This window comes from Sciurus carolinensis, chromosome 3, assembly GCF_902686445.1.
Source record: "Sciurus carolinensis chromosome 3, mSciCar1.2, whole genome shotgun sequence".
Classification (NCBI taxonomy): Eukaryota; Metazoa; Chordata; class Mammalia; order Rodentia; family Sciuridae; genus Sciurus; species Sciurus carolinensis.
Genome location: NC_062215.1, coordinates 66504798 through 66521252, shown reverse-complemented (window position 1 = coordinate 66521252; position 16455 = coordinate 66504798). Strand labels below are relative to the sequence as shown.

General features: G+C 34.8%; 1 protein-coding gene across 6 annotated transcripts in view; it reads right to left on the bottom strand.

Annotated features, from left to right (window-relative positions):
* Nucleotides 1–16455, bottom strand: part of Atad5 (ATPase family AAA domain containing 5) — a 58487-nt gene that overhangs the window by 13610 nt on the left and 28422 nt on the right. For 5 of the 6 annotated variants that reach the window (XM_047546821.1, XM_047546825.1, XM_047546823.1 and 2 more), the window contains exons 10-19: nucleotides 14526–14680; nucleotides 13773–13932; nucleotides 12988–13317; nucleotides 11428–11524; nucleotides 11085–11164; nucleotides 10723–10865; nucleotides 10466–10616; nucleotides 3248–3424; nucleotides 2660–2793; nucleotides 1985–2078 (exon numbers count right to left, since the gene is read on the bottom strand). In XM_047546821.1, the coding sequence (XP_047402777.1) occupies nucleotides 1985–2078; nucleotides 2660–2793; nucleotides 3248–3424; nucleotides 10466–10616; nucleotides 10723–10865; nucleotides 11085–11164; nucleotides 11428–11524; nucleotides 12988–13317; nucleotides 13773–13932; nucleotides 14526–14680 (1521 nt within the window). The remainder of the gene's footprint in view (nucleotides 1–1984; nucleotides 2079–2659; nucleotides 2794–3247; nucleotides 3425–10465; nucleotides 10617–10722; nucleotides 10866–11084; nucleotides 11165–11427; nucleotides 11525–12987; nucleotides 13318–13772; nucleotides 13933–14525; nucleotides 14681–16455) is intronic. The other variant, XM_047546826.1, reaches the window with a different exon arrangement.

Below are 16455 nucleotides of genomic sequence, written 5' to 3'. Positions count from 1 at the left end.
CTCCTGTCTAGTTCTCTTGGTTATCAGATCGACTTTTGTGGTTATCACAGTGCTTGCATTTAAATAACTCTTATTTTACTTTGGCCCCAAAGTCCAAGAGAAATTTTTTTACAGTACACTGTTATAATTATTCTACTTGATTATTAGTTGTTAATCTCTTACTGTGCCTATTTATAAATTTAACTTTATATATAGACTTCAGTGCTATTTGAGATTTCAGGTATCTACTGGGGGTCTTAGAAGTATCCTCGGCAGGTAAGGGAAGTCTATTGTATAATACCATGCACATCATAGATCCTTAATGAACTTTCCATCTTGACCTAAAGTAATTAGGATCCTTTAATTAAACTGCCACCTAACATAATTAATAAGATTTTTATAAATATTTTTAGAATACAATCACTGTCAAATGGGTCATCAATTTGTAGGTGAAATCTAACCCAAACACATTTTCCTATATAAATCCATAGTACAGCTAGCCTCCTGAATAATGCAATGAAAAATATTAGATGATAATAACAATATTTGCAATGTTTTTTTAAAAAAGAAAGGAAATTATATGAGTTTTGAAAACTATCCAATGCTAATTCCCAAGAAAGTAGATTCTACTAGGTTGATGATAGCTTACTTTAGCTAAAACATGCAATAATTCATATTGGAAGTGTCATAAGGTGCAAAGAAGGGGATAAATTCAATGGTAAGGAACTGCAGAAAGATTAGTTTCTATAAAAACTCTTTACTAGAAAATGAGGTCTGGGGCTGCAGTTAAGGCTCAGTGGTAGAGCACTTGCCTAGCATGTGTGAGGCACTGGGTTCCATCCTCAGCACCACATATAAATAAATGAATAAAATAAAGGTTCATCAACATCTAAAAAATATTAAAAAAAAAAAAGAAAGAAAATGAGGTCTGATGATCTAATTACAGATACAATGAAGAGAAATGATCTGATATTTTTCCCTACTGTAATACTAGCTAATCCATAAATCTATCTCTGTTCTAGGCTGTACTCAGCTTACTAAATATCTAATACTCAACATGGTTACCCATAGTACCTGTTTTTAAAAAGTAATTGCTATTTGTGAAACAATACATTGGCTTTATAATTACTGAAAGTTGCAGATCAATTTGTTTTTTCAAATTTGAAAAATCCTTAAGTTTAAAAAATAAAAATGGCCAGGCCCAGTGGCTTGGAAGGCTGAGGCAGAAGGATTGCAAATTCAAATCCAGCCTCAGCAACTTAGCAAGACTGTTTCAAAATAAAAAATAAAAAGTGCTGGGGATGTGGCTCAGTGATTAAGCATCCCTGGGTCCAATCCCCAGTATCAAAAATAAAAAATAAAAATAAAATGACTAGGGCTGTAGCTCAGTGGTAGAAGACTTTCCTAGCATATGTGAAGCCCCAGGTTCAATCCCCAGGAACACACACACACACACACACACAAACATACATAGACACACAGAAAAATAAAAACATCCAGGAGTATCCTCATTTCAGAAATAGGACTGTATTTGACAAATGACTTTGTGTGTGTGCATGCACGCGCACTGCACATACTGGGTAAGCACTTTACCACTGAGCTACATCAGAACCATGTACAATATGTGTGTGCATTCTTTTTGTTTTAGAAACAGGGGCCTGCTATTTTGCTCAGGCTGGTTGTGAACTCTGGGGTTTAAGATACCCACTTGCCTCAGTGTACAGAGCTGGGACTACAGGCACACTGGTCACTGTGTGGGCCAGTCAACTGACTTTTTAAATTTATTTATTTTTAGTTGTAGTTGAACACAATACCTTTACTTATTTATTTTTACGTGGAGCTAAGGATCAAACCCAGCGACACACGTGCTAGGAGTGCGCTCTACCACTGAGCCACAACCCCAGCCCAAGTCAGCCCAAGTCAACTGACTTTTAAAGGAACAAAATTAGAAGCTTTCCCAAAACATTTTAACCAAAAGTAATTTAGTAAAATCAATGTTACCTACCACTTGTAGTAAGGATTACAGGTCGTTTCGTTGTTGCCATGAATGTTTTGATTGCATTCAAAAACCCAGCATCTTCATCAAAAATGACATCAACCTACAAACCATTTATTAGACTATTAATAAGTAACGAAATACTTACTGGATCTCAGTAATGTATACACAGTAAATATACCCATGTACCTGTTAGATAAAATTTATTAATTTTTAAAAAAGTGTTAAGGCAGCCCATGCTGAAAGCTTATATCTTATACTATAAAAGGACTTTTTAAATTATCATATATTAAACATTAAAACGAAAATAATGTAGTCACTTATGAGTGGATAGGTGTGGATCAGAATAATTTCAACAATCATTAAATAATCATTAGTAACCTTGAATTGCATTAATCATCTTCCTAAAAAATATTCTAGAGATGACAGTATCATGTGCTTTAATCAAACAGATTGACTTTCTTAGCTATTTCATATATATATATATTTTTTATTACAAAACAATACATACAATAGGCTGGGGATGGAGCTCAGTGACAGAGCACTTAGCTAGCCCATGCAAGACACTGAGTTCAATCCCTAGTACCCTGGGGGAATTGTGTGTGTGTGTGTGTGTGTGTGTGTACATTTTTAAATACATTTTTACCCTGAGAAATCATGAATGTTGTATCTCTGTAAACCTACCTCCTCAAAAAGAATAAGAGATGTTGCATTTTTCCTATTGGGTTCTTCGCCTCCAAATTCTTTGACGTTTGAATTAGTTGTATTTGCAGATTTAGTCTGAGTAATTTGCTTCTGTTCCAAAGAATTTTTAATTCCTGAATAAATAGAACACTGATATTTTAGGCAAAATGAACTTTTTTTTTTAATGGTACTGAGAAATGAACCCAGGGGCTTACACATGCTAGGCAAATGCTCTACCACTAAACTACTTCCTCAACCCTTTTCATTATTATTATTATTATTATTTTTTTTTTTTCCAATTTTGAGACAGGGTCTCATAATGTTACACAGGCTGCCCTTGAACTTGAGGTGTTTCCTGCCTCAGCTTCTCAAGTAAATGGCCAGGTAAAATCAAACATAGTATAAACATCAACTGAAATACTTATCAAAACTGAAACAGAACATTTAAACTTCTATATGTAGAACCTTCAAAGTAACTCAGGTTTCAGTAACAGCAATAAGAACTCATGAAATATATTCATATTTTTTTATATTACGATCATTAGTATTAAAAAAATACCAAGCTTATTTGTCAATTTAATGATTTACCTTTATTACTATCCAGAAGTGCTCCTATTTCTTCATTATTTTTGGCCTTGGAAGATACTTTAAAGTAATTTGCCAAAGTTTTAGGGGGAAGTACTCGCTTCTGCCCATTACTTTTTGGTGATGAAGGAGGAATTTTCCTTGGTGAGGTAACAACTTTCTTAGGAGAGTTTAATTTTTCTGCAAAAAATAAACTGTATTTAAGGATAAACATCCTAAAATTTATACAGATGGCAAGATTTAATATTTCTTATCAGGTAAAAATCAAAGATACAAAAATTTTCCTTCATTCTTATATTCAAATACTCTACTTGATATAGTAAAATATTATTGTATTGTTGTTATTTATACTCACTGTAAAAAAGGACAAACCAGCCATTTGGAAAACACCTTTTTTCTAAAGAAATACACATTTTTGAAACAAGTAATGTTCACAATCCCTTTGGTAACTTTCTCAACACATGCTTGAGATCAGAAGAGGATGGAGGAAAAAAATGACAACAGTAAATACACTGAGTACATAACAGAATTTTATTGTCCAACTTCAGCTCAGCCCTACAGTAACTTGTTTTTACAAGCAAGTAATATGCTAAAGTAATATTTCTAAAGATACTTTGGAGGATAGCATACTCCAACAAAGGATAGTGATTCCTAAAAAAATAAATTATTGATCTTTACTCCCCAGAAGCCCCAAGACATTAATTCCAGAGTATATATTCTTTTTCTAAGTACCCTGATTTAGTCATTACATGTCCTAATTATTATATAGCCTCAGAGAATGATCTTTCTCATTTACCCTCTTAGATGCACAATTTCCAAAACTGTATGCTATTCTTTTTTGGCTCCTCCTTCAACAGATCTTATCATTGTCCCTTGTGTATTAGTGGTGCTCAATAAACTTCCTGAAAAATTTGAGTTTAAAAGTTATCACTTAGGGGTTAGGGATGTAGCTCAGTTGGTAGAGTGCTTGCCTTGCAAGCACAAGGCCCTGGGTTCAATCCCCAGCACCAAAAAAAAAAAAAAAAAAAAAGTTATCGCTAGATTACTAGGCACAGTGGTACATGCCTATAATCCCAGCGTCTCAAGAGGCAGGAGGATGGAAAGTTCAAGACCAGCCTCAGCAATTATCAAGAATACAAGCAATAATAAGTGTTCGCGAGGATGTGGGGAGAAAGGTACACTCATACATTGCTGATGGAAATGAAGATTGGTGCAACCACTTTGAAAAGCAGTATGGAGATTCCTCAGAAAACTTGGAATGGAACCACCATTTGACCCAGCTATCCCACTCCTTGGTTTACACCCAAAGGACCCACTGCCACATCAATATTTATAGCAGCTCAATTCACAATAGCTAGATGCCCTTCAACAGATGAATGGATAAAGAAAATGTGGTATGTATACACAATGGAATATTACTCAGCCTTAAAGAAGAATGAATGTATGGCATTTGCAGGTAAATGGATCGAACTGGAGAACATCACGCTAAGTGAAATAAGGCAATCCCAAAAAACCAAAGGCTGAATGTTTTCTTTGATAAGTGGATGCTGATCAATAGTGGGGCGTGGGTAGGGAAGAATGCAGGAACTTGGATTGTACAAGAGAAGTGAGGGGAGGGGTGGGGCGGGTGAGGATGGGAAGGACAGTAGATTGAGACAGACATTATTACCCTCTGTCCATGTATGAAAAGAATATTTTTGGGCTGGAGATATAGCTCAGTTGGTAGAGTGCTTGCCTTGCAAGCACAAGGTCCTGGGTTCAATCCCCAGCACCGCAAAAAAAAAAAAAAAAAAAAAAAAAAAATTTATCACTATTGGAAAAAAGTTAATAAAATTATTGTAGTAAAAAAAGACTATTAAGTAGTCAAATTAAATATAATAAAAAATGTCTGAATCAAAAAAAAAAAAAAAAAAAAAAAAAAAAGACCAGCAGCCTCAGCAACTTAGCAAGGCCCTGTCTCAAAATAAAAAATGGGCTGGAGATATGGCTCAGTGTAAAGTACCCCTGAGTTCAATACCTGATAACTTCCCAAAATAAAAACATAAATAATAAAAAATTTTAAAATTATCATAGAGATCAACATCATTTCATTTAAAAGCAGGACATTTCATCTAGGCTCAGTGGTGCACATCTGTATCCCACTTACTCAGGAGGCTGAGGTCAGAGGATGGCAAGTTCAAGGCCAGCCTAGGCAACTTAGCAAGACTGTCTCAAAATAAAAAATAGAAAGTGCTAAAAATGTAGCTCAGTGGTACAGCACTTGCCTAGCATGCACAAGGGCCTGGTTTCAATTCCCAGTACTACCACTTCCTGCCCACCATAGATAAAAACACAAATGTTACAGTGAAAAATATTTCTTTATATAAAATAGGTATCAAATTATAAGAAACACTCTTTTGTTTGTATTTTTATTTTTTTTTCTTTCTTTCTTTTTCTTTTTCTTTTTTTTCCTAGTCCTGCCTCCCCCCACCCCCTGACTCCCATCCTGGGGATCTAACCCAGGGCATCGAACATGCTAGACAAGCACTCTACCACTGAACCACAATGTCACCCCTTATTTTTCTTGTTTTGACACAAAACAAAGGTTGTCCGATCAGTCTGAAGATTGATTTAAAAAACTGCATACCAATTTTCATTTTAAGCTACTCACATTACAAATTTTAAAATGTTAACATCATCTAAATTGTATCAATATCTTCTTTTGGAAAAACTTTCCACACAAAGAATCACCTATCTGAAGAAACAGCTAGATCTGGGACATGCTGACATGCCAGAAAGCAAGGAAAATATCAATGATTGCTGGGGCTAAGTCAAAAGGACACAGACCTCTTGAAATAGTTTCTAGCTAGTCAAAGATGGGCATATGTGAGCACCAGAAGAAAAAAGACGTTATTCTAGTTCTGGTTAAGATATGGTAACTGGAACCAGATTTACTGTCCCATCTGAAAAAAACTGTACATAATACATGAAACAACACTTAAGACTTTGGCTGTCATCCAACAAAGGACAGTGATCCCTAAGATATAAGGAAGAAACAAGATAAAAGCTAGAATTGCCCAGATTATTTTTTTAAAAAAATTTTTATTATTATTTTTAAAAATTTTTTGCTTTTAGTTATAAATGTACACAATACCTTTACTTTATTTATTTATGTGATGCTGAGGATCAAACCCAGTACCTCACACATGCAAGGCAAGTGTTCTATCACTGAGCTACAACCTGAGCCCCAGATAATTGCTTTGGGAGAATTTCTAAGTGGGGAGGGGAAACCTAGTCTAGGTTTTCCTGTGTTGAGGAAACTCTACCAGATGTCTGGGAAACCAAGGCAGATAGAAATCCTAGGGCAGAATAAACAAAACAAGACAGGTGTTGCAAAGGGAGCACTGGAAGTCTACAGAGTCCCCTCAGTCTAAAGTTGAGAGGTCATCTATGAAGAACCAGAGGAAATAATCTCTGGGACTAGATTTACCATCCTGTCTGAAACAACAGGAGGACTAGGAATAGTTTCTTTTTCCTCCTGAGAGAGTTTCAAACATCATAATTAATGGCTAGAGTGCTCAGAAAGATTTGGCCTAAGTAATGGGACAAAATTAGCTCTAGTCTAATGCTGCTATTGAAATGCCTAACACAGCCTACAAGACCTGAAAAGAACAAACTATTTGAGTAACTTAACTGCATCTGAGAACAAAGGTCAAGCATAGTTACAGGATACAGCAATATCCAGCAACCAATAAGTTAAGCTGTAAAAGTCTGACATGTAATCAAAATTATCAGCTATCCAAAGAAACAGAAAAATATAATCCATAATGAAGAAAAAACCAAACCCAATCAATTGAAAAACCAACTCAGAGACAATACAGATAATAGAATCATGTAGATTAAAAACAGTAAAATAGTTGATGTACAGAATTGTATTCCATATGTTCAAAAGCTTATATGTTGTGGTGCACACCTGTAATCCCAGTGACTCAGGAGTCTGAGGTAGGAGAACTGCAAGTTGAAAGCCAGTCTCAAAAACTTATCAAGTCCTAAGCAACTTAGCAAGACCCTGTCTCAAAATAAGAAATAAAAACCAGGCTGGGGATGTGGCTCAGTGGTTGAGTGCCCTTGGGTTCAGTCCCTAGTACAAAAACCTACAGGAAATCCTAATTAGAATAACTTATACTCTATGTATGTATAATATGTCAAAATATCTCTACTGCTATGTAAAAAGAACAAGAACAACAACAACAACAAAAACCCACAGGAAAGACTGAGGCATGTTAAGTAGAAATACATTAGAATAAAACAGACCCAAATAAAAATTACAGAAATGAAAACTACACTATGGCACCGAAAGTATATTAGATACTGCAGAAGAAAAGATCTGTAAACTTGAATAAATAGTAATAATTATTCAAACTGAAACACATAGAAAAAAAGATTGAAAAACTGAACAACACATCAGAGAGGCCAGGGACAGTGGCACACCCCTGCATTTCCAGTGACTAGAGAGGCTGAGGCAGGATGATCCCAAGTTCCAGGCCAGCCTCAGCAACTTAGGGAGACCCTGTCTCGAAATAACAATAACAATAATTGGGGCTGCTGCAGTCAGTGGTAGAGCACTTACCTAGCACAAGTGAGGCACTGGGTTTGATCCTTAGCATCACATAAAAATAAATAAATAGCTAGGTGCAGTGGCACACACCTGTAATCCCAGCAGCTTGGGAGGCTGAGGCAGGAGAATCACAAATTCAAAGCCAGTTTCAGCAAAAGTGAGGTGGTAAGTAACTCAGTGAGATCCTGTCTCTAAATAAAATACAAAACAGCCTGGACATGTGGCTCAGAGGTTGAGTGCCCCCAAGTTCAATCTCCAATACCCCCCCAAAATAAATTAAATACAAAAATAAATTAATAAAATAAAGTTATTGTGTCCATCTACAACTAAAAAAAAAAAGTAAAAAAAAAAATAATAATATAAAAGGACTGGAGATATAGCTGAGTGGTAAAGCACCTGGAGGTTCAATCCTGTACCCCTCCCAAAAAAAAAAAAAAATCACTGAGCTGTGAGACAACTTCAAGTGGTCTAAGAGATCTGTAAGTTTCTAAAGTTGGGAAACAGAAAAATTTTTTCAAAAAATAATGGTTGAGGGGCTGGGGAGATAGCTCAGTTGGTAGAGTGCTTGCCTTATAAGCACAAGGCCCTGGGTTCGATCCCCAGCACCCAAAAAAAAAAAAAAAAACAACAACAAAAAATAATGGTTGAAATTTTCCAAAATTATAAACCCATATATCTGAGATATATGGACAACAACCCCAAACAAAATATGAGGAAAACTACACCAAGGAACATCGTAATCAAATTAATTAAAATCAGTGATAAAGAAAACAATTTAAAAACAGCAATGAATAATGAACACAAAGGAACAAAAAACATTAAATATATTCAAATCCCTGAGTTTGTAAAAAAAAAAAAAAAATGAACAAAACTCCTTTGACAATCTGGAGGTTGCTAGAATACCATTAGTCTAAGAACAAGAAAATAAAGGAAAGAGCTGGGCATGGTGGCACATGCTTGTAATCCCAGTGGCTTGGGAGGCCAATGCAGGAGGACAGCAAGTTCAAAGAGAGCCTTAGCATTTGCCAGTAAATAGATGGAACTTGGAGACTATCAAGCTAAGTGAAATAAGCCAATCTCAAAAAACTACAGGCCCAATGTTCTCTCTGATATGTGGATGCTACCACACAATATAGGTGCGGGGGGCTGGGGAGAAGTTCATTGGATTAGACAAAGGGGAATGAAGGGAAGGGAATAAGAATGACAATAGAATGAATCAGACATAACTGTCTTATGTTCATATATGAATACACAATCCATGTAACTCCACATCATGTACAACCACACGAATGGAAAATTACATTGCATGTATGTATAATATGTCAAAATACATTCTATTGTCATGTATAACCAAAAAACAATAACAAAAAGCCAGCCTTAACAACTTAGTGAAGATGTAAGCAACCTAATGAGAGCCTGTCACAAAATAGAAAATAAAAAGGGCTGGGGATGTTGGGGATGTTGCTCAGTGGTAAACACCCCTGGGTTCAATCCCTGGTACTTAAAAAAAAAAAAAAAAAAAAAAAAGAAAGAAAATAAAGGAAAGAATGAAGCATTTCTCATGCTTATGAACTATATTTCAAAGAATCTAAATAGTTGATGAAGAATAGTGTTTCTCAGAATTCTAATAAATGCAAAAAGGCTGAAAGAGTTACAAAATTATCACTTAAAAATTCCTAATAATAATTATTCTATTAGACAAAGATCATTAGTAGCTCTAAAGTACCATTAACTGAAGTTAAGGGGGGTTACAGTGTATTGGTCAGAATGAAAATACTTGAATTCATTGCTCACTCTCAATATCACTAAAAAGGATGTGTATCCTGCTGCTATGTCATGAGAAGTAGAAGCCCACCTATTCACACATGCCACATGCAAATCAGAACCTGAACCTAATCAAGCCCTGTTGATCTAACCACCAGTTTACAAGAAATATAGGGAAGAGGAAGATGTTAACTGATATTGTGAGGATACAATCATTGACAAATCCAAACTATGAGAACTTCTCTGACAATGGCAGGTTGTTCAACAAATAAACAACATGAAAATAATGGGTCAGTGAATTGTTAAGGAGATTAAAAGAAACTAAAGAGACATTAACTAAATATAAGATATGAACCTTGTCTGGATCCTGATTTGAATAAACAATGTGAACAACAGGAAACTGAAATCAGTATATTAGAGGATACTGTTAGATCTGATTATGATACTATAGGTATACTTTTTAAAAAGCCCTTATTGGTTAAAGGTATATGTGGGTAAAATGATGTGATGTTCTTCAGATTTGTTTTAAAATATTCTGGGGTGCGGGGATACACATTAATATGCAAGAAAAGATTAAAAATTAATGGCAAGCTGGGACGGTGAAATTCACCTGTAATCCCAGCTACTCAGGAGGCTAAGGCAGGAGGATCCCAAGTTGAAGGCCAGCCAGCATGGGTAACTTAGCCATACTTTGTCTCAAATAAAAACAAACAAAAAAAGACTTGGGAATGCCATGCTACTGGATTCAACCCCCCAGTAATTCAAAAAAAAAAAAAAAAGGCAAAATGTTGACAATTAAAACTATTTTTCTCAGCTTTTACTTTCTCAAAAGGTTACCTTAAGAAAAATAATTTACTTACTTGGTGACTTGCCTATGTTGTAGCTATTAAAAAAGCAGGGTTTTTGTGAGTTTACACCTTGCTTGTCTACTTGATGTGACTGAGTAGCTTCCTTTAGTTGAGACAGAATTTGTCTACCACTGCGCTGAGAAGAAGCATTCACTTCAAATATCTAGAAGAATAATAAATGGGAAAATGGCAGAATACTTTATGTTTTCTTTTAATTCAAGGTTAATTATTAACATTAACATTCTTCCACTGTGGCTATTACTACTAACCTTAAATCCAAGCTCCTGAGCACAAGCATATACTGCAGCAGTTTTTCCCACTCCTGTTGGCCCTGTTATAAGAACAGTATTGCATAGACGACTCTCTTCTTCATCATCTGAACTGCCTATAAAGTCTTTGCTGTCTGACGAATCTGAAAAATTATTCAAAAGCACATAAAATGATGCAGCAATTCTATCTTCTGAAACCCGGTAATCAAACACCCCAAATTTCTTGACAATAAATGCTAGAAAATGAATTTACAAAAGTTAAGCCAAATATTATACACTAATTTTAAAATTTTATAAAAATTTTTAGCTAATCTAACTCTAGAATAATGTTCAGTGAAGCAGAAAAAAAGTGAGTCAAATACCTTCCTGTTTATCTTCTCTTTTTCCCTTCAAATTCTGTCTTTCTTCCAATTCAGCTCTTCTCTTCCAGTCTTTCAACCAACTATTATAAAATATATTAATAAAAAAATTCAGACTATAGACATCTCTTAAACCTTAGGTTTTATAAAAATAAGTTTTAATAGTAGTAACATTGGGCAGTGGAAATATGAGAAAAGAGAAACTTTTCACTTACAATTCTTCCTTTTTTTAAAAAAATAATTTTCCCCATAGTATATTAGTTTGCAATTTCTAAATTTTATATTAAACAAACTGAACAGTAAAACTAAATTCATAAATTTTTAATTCTTTACAAATTTTACCAACCTATGTAACTTTTTTATAGCTAACTCATTGCCTATGAGTTCACTGGCATTCTGAGGTTGATACTTTTCTGTCCAAAGCATGTCTTCAGTTCCAGACTCTAAAGCAAAAAAAGAAAAAACTAAGGTAGTATTCATTCCTTGACATAAGCATATATTCTTAGACGTTTACATTATGATAATGAAATAATATATATTTAAAAAATATTTACATTTATAAAATGCCAAAAATGTAATTTTTCAAACTTAACATTACTTTAAAATTCTTCACACCAAATCCAACCCCCTGGGATGGGGGAAGCACCAAAAGCAACAACAACAACAACAAAAAATAGTAACAAAAAACTAACCACTATACCCAGTTGGGGTGCATGCCTATAATCCCAGCAGCTCAGGAGGTCGAAGCAGGAGGATCTGAGTTCAAAGCCAGCCTCAGCAAAAAATGAGGTGCTAAGGAACCCAGTGAGACCCTGTCTTTAAATAAAATACAAAATAGGGCTGAGGACGTGGCTCAGTGATTGAGTGTCCCTGAGTTCAATCCCTGGTACCTGCTCCCCCTCCAAAAAAAAAGGGCTAGGGATGTGGCTCAGTGATTAAGCTCCTTTGGGTTCAATCTTTGGTACAAAAAAAACCTCAAACCTAACCACCATAAAATCTCATGAAAGGTATAAAAAAAGTACACTTTAAAATTTAACAACCAATCAAGAAACATGACTATTAAAAATAATTTTTATAAAAGCAAAAATCTATAGAACAAAGGCAGCATAATGTGGTCTCTTTTGATCAATGAAAAGAAATATTTAAAACACCTATGAGGTCAACCAGAATGAAAAGACAAACGCTATACTCCTAATAGAAAAACTAAATATTACAGAGATAATGATTCTTCCTGAAGTCATCCATAAACTAATGTAAAATCAAATTGCATATGGTGAGGTAACCATAGTTCATTTAGTAACATTAAGTGCAAAAAAAAAAAAAACCTTTTAAAATAATGATTGGTGACTTGCCATACCAAATATTAAAATATACCACAAAGTTTATATAAAATGGATGAATTTAAAGGGAACAGTTTGGACCTATACTGTTTAAAAGTTGCAACAGGTGTATGTTAAAAGAAAGGCAGGCCAGGAATTGTGGCCTATGCCCACAGTCCCAGTTATTAAGAAGGCTGACAAGAGAATCTTGAGTTCGAGGTCAGCCTGGTAACATAGCAAGAACCCATTTCAAAAAAAAAAAATTTTTTTTAAGAGAGAAGAAAATGGCTGGGTTTGGTTATACATGACTATAATCTGAACAGCTGGGGAAGCTGAGGTAGGAAGATCCCAAATCGAAGCCAACCTCAGCAACTTAGTGAGGCCCTGAGCAACTTAAGAGAGATCATGTCTCAAAATAAAAAATAAAAAGGCTGGGAATGTGAAAGGGTTGGGGATGTGGCTCAGTGGTTAAGTGTTCCCCAGGTTCAATCCTAGTAACAAAATAATAAAATAAAATTTAAAAAAGGAAAAAGAATGAGAGTGAAAAACCAAGAGCTCTAGAATGAGAGGAAGAAAATCTAATTTACCAGGAATGGAAGATATTTCTGCTGCAGACTCTCTGTCACCATCTACGATTAGAATATCATTGTCTTCTACTGCTCCTGTTTTCACTTTACATGTTGTACTCAAAGCAGTTTGTTTCTTCTGAGACATTTTAGAAAATATACCTTTGGAAGAATCTAGCTTTTTCCCAAAAAAGTTGTTTCTTTTGTCAACTTCTTCTGGCTTCTCATTTATCTTTTCTGGACTTACTGAATTTTCATTTGGTTTCTTTCTTTTTGACCTCTGATTTTCTATTTCCACTCGTTTCCTTTTGCTTTCTTTTTGATTGTCATCAAGCTCTAGTTGTGGACTTTCTGATTTGGGAATAATAAAATGCATGTGCTTATTAATCAACAAAAAGCATTTTCAACACCCAATAATCTTCATATCACTTCTAAATATCCCATAGTCTTATGACATTAAGATGAAAGGTAAGAATGAAATGTGACTTATTGAAAGGAAGCTGGGATTCTTAATATTTTGATTGCCTTTTATATAAGATATGTAAGTTAAAATTCTCTCATCTGGCCTTTCTTAAATGAATGACTAATATTTTAACATAATTAAAACTGTCTTTGGATCGGCATCTATGGAAGCTGGCAGGCACTGACACTGCATTGCTCAAGATGCTTTGCTTGAAGTCAACAGTTCTCCCTACCACCTGTAAGCAATGTTCTGTCTATGGTTACCACTTCAAAGAGTCAAAGGTCAAGACTTTATGTTTTCAAAACTGAAAATATTAACATTAATGATAATAATCATCACTAACCTTGTTTACTATGATACTCAGAAAGTACCTGGTGCTCATTTTGTTTTTTTAGAAGCAAGGGAAAATACTTTCCCACAGAAAATTCAGGATTTGACCACCCAATTTCTTCTAGCAAAAGATTTCTTTCTTCTCTAGTAAAATTCTTCCTTGTCCTTATAAACTGCAATGAAGAATACAATGCACAATAGCAAACCCATATCATTTTATTCATGTTAATCACAACCATGTTCTATTCATATTAAGTAGATATGAATGTTGGATTAGCTTTAGTCATTAAACACAAAGCTGTACTTGCACAGTTTTTGAAAGATTTATTTCATATAATCTAACATACTTTTGAAATTGACTATTATTAATTCTTAAAATGTTTTAAAAGCTCTGTATTTGCTGCATGTGGCAGCACATGCCTGTAATCCCAGTGACTCAAGAGGCTGAGGCAGGAGGATTGACAGTCAAGGCTAGCCTGGGCAACTTAGGGAGACCTTGTCTCAAAATAAAAAATTAAAAAGGGATCAGCATATAGTCCAGTGGTAGAATGCCCCTGGATTCAATCCCAGAACTGCAAATATGTGTGTGTGTGTGTATGTGAATATTTAAAAGAAGTCTATATTTCAATTAGATATACTATTTTAAAATTGGGCCTTAGGGGAAAGAAAGGAATTCTAGGTTAAAACAGTAGACAGCCAAATTTTTTTCTCTGAAAGATGTGAAAAAAAATGTCTTATAACAACAGATTAGCTCTCTGCTACTTACCATAACCACAGAATTATTTTTTGAATTTGAATTCAATGTTGAAAATTCACCAAGAGCAATAACACATTTTGACAGATCTATTACTTTAGTGTTAGGCTCCTTGAATGTAGTTAACAAAGGACAAGAAGGTAGTTTCAAATGCCATAACCAACATCCTGAGGAGAAACAGAAAAATTATCTTAATTAACTTTTTTTGGGGTGGGGGGTGCTGACGATTGAACCCAGGGCCTTGTGCTTATAAGGCAAGCACTCAACCAACTGAGCCATATCCCCAGTCCCTTAATTAACTTCTTAAAAAAATTTTTTTTAGATGTTGATAGACCTTTATTTTATTCATTTATTTATATGTGGTGCTGAGAATTGAACCCAGTGCCTCACACATGCTAGGCAGTGCTTCACCACTGAGCCACAACCCCAACCCCTTAATTAACTTTTATACTGTATGTTTACTGAAGGTCAAATATGCGAATATGAAAAGACTTGACAAATCCTAGCACCACAAAAAAAAAAAAAAAAAAAAATGACCTGACAACTACATAGTTATAAAAGTACCAAAAACCAGATGAGTATACAGGGAACAATATCCTCACCTCTAACAAATACGATTAATGAAAATTACTTAGTCTTCCTCCCAGTTGTTAAAAGAAGCACATATTAGCAAACTTCATTTCTTTTTGAATCACCTTTGATACTCAGGGTAAAAATTTTAGGGACTTTAAGGGCCATTAGTAACCTCATTTAAAGTTTGAACTTCAAATCTATATTCAAATCCAAATTCCGCCAACTATTATCCTTGTATGAGCAAAATTCCAAACCTTAAAAAAAGGTGTGATAAGTGCTCAGCAGAATTCTGGTTAACAAAGAGTACTCAATAATTATTAAGGTTGTAAGAAAAAGGGGGTTCCCTCAGTTCTTGACTTATCTGCTCATCTACAAACAAAAATACTAAATTTGGGCCAGACATGGAGGAACAACACCTATAATCCCAGTTACCCTGGAGGCTGAGGCAGGAGGACTGCAAGTCTGAGGACAGACTAGGCAACTTAGCAAGATCCTGATTTAAAATTAAAAATAGGACTGGAGATATAGCTTAATTGTAGAATGTCTGTGGATTCAATCCTTAGTAACACCCCACTCTCCCCAATAAAAAAGAAAGAAAGAAATGCTAAGTTTTATAGTAGCACTCCTTTGAAAACTCATATTCAGGGAAGAAAAGCATGACCCATTTTTATAGTTAAACATGTTATTAAAAAAGGCTGAGTTGGGGATATAGCTCAGTGGTGCAATGATTGCCTAGCATGAATGTTTGATTCCCAGGACCACCAGAAAAAAGTTTTCATCAACTGAATGACAGTGGCAGAAATGTAAAATAAGGAAGAACAGAAGAAATTATTAGACTAAATGAAAAATTCCCTGTACCAAAAGAGGTTGAACAAAACTCATTAGGTATCAAGGTCAGAAACACAAAAGGAAAAGAAAGGAGAATAGAAAATAAGATGCATTTCATGGACCTGGGGAATGTATACACCAAACCTCAAAATCAGTTGAGATAAACCTTTTTTTAAATATCTTTATTTGCTTATTTATTTTTAAATTTTTATTAGTTGTTGATGAACCTTTATTTATTTTATATGGTGCTGAAGATCAAACCCAGTGCCTCACATGTGTGAGGCAAGCGCTCTACCACTGAGCCACAACCCCAGCCCCAGAACCTAACTGTCTTGAGGCTACAAAACAAACAAAACAAAAACATCTCTAGGTAGGAATAATGGCAATGTAATGATACAAGACCTTTTGCACATTATCAGTAACTAAAAACTATAAGTAAATATTGCAGCTGTTATAGCATCTAAATCCAAATAGAATTGGATTATGATTAGGCTAACACTATGGAACAAGATACTTGTGCACAGCTTCCTCACTACTTCTT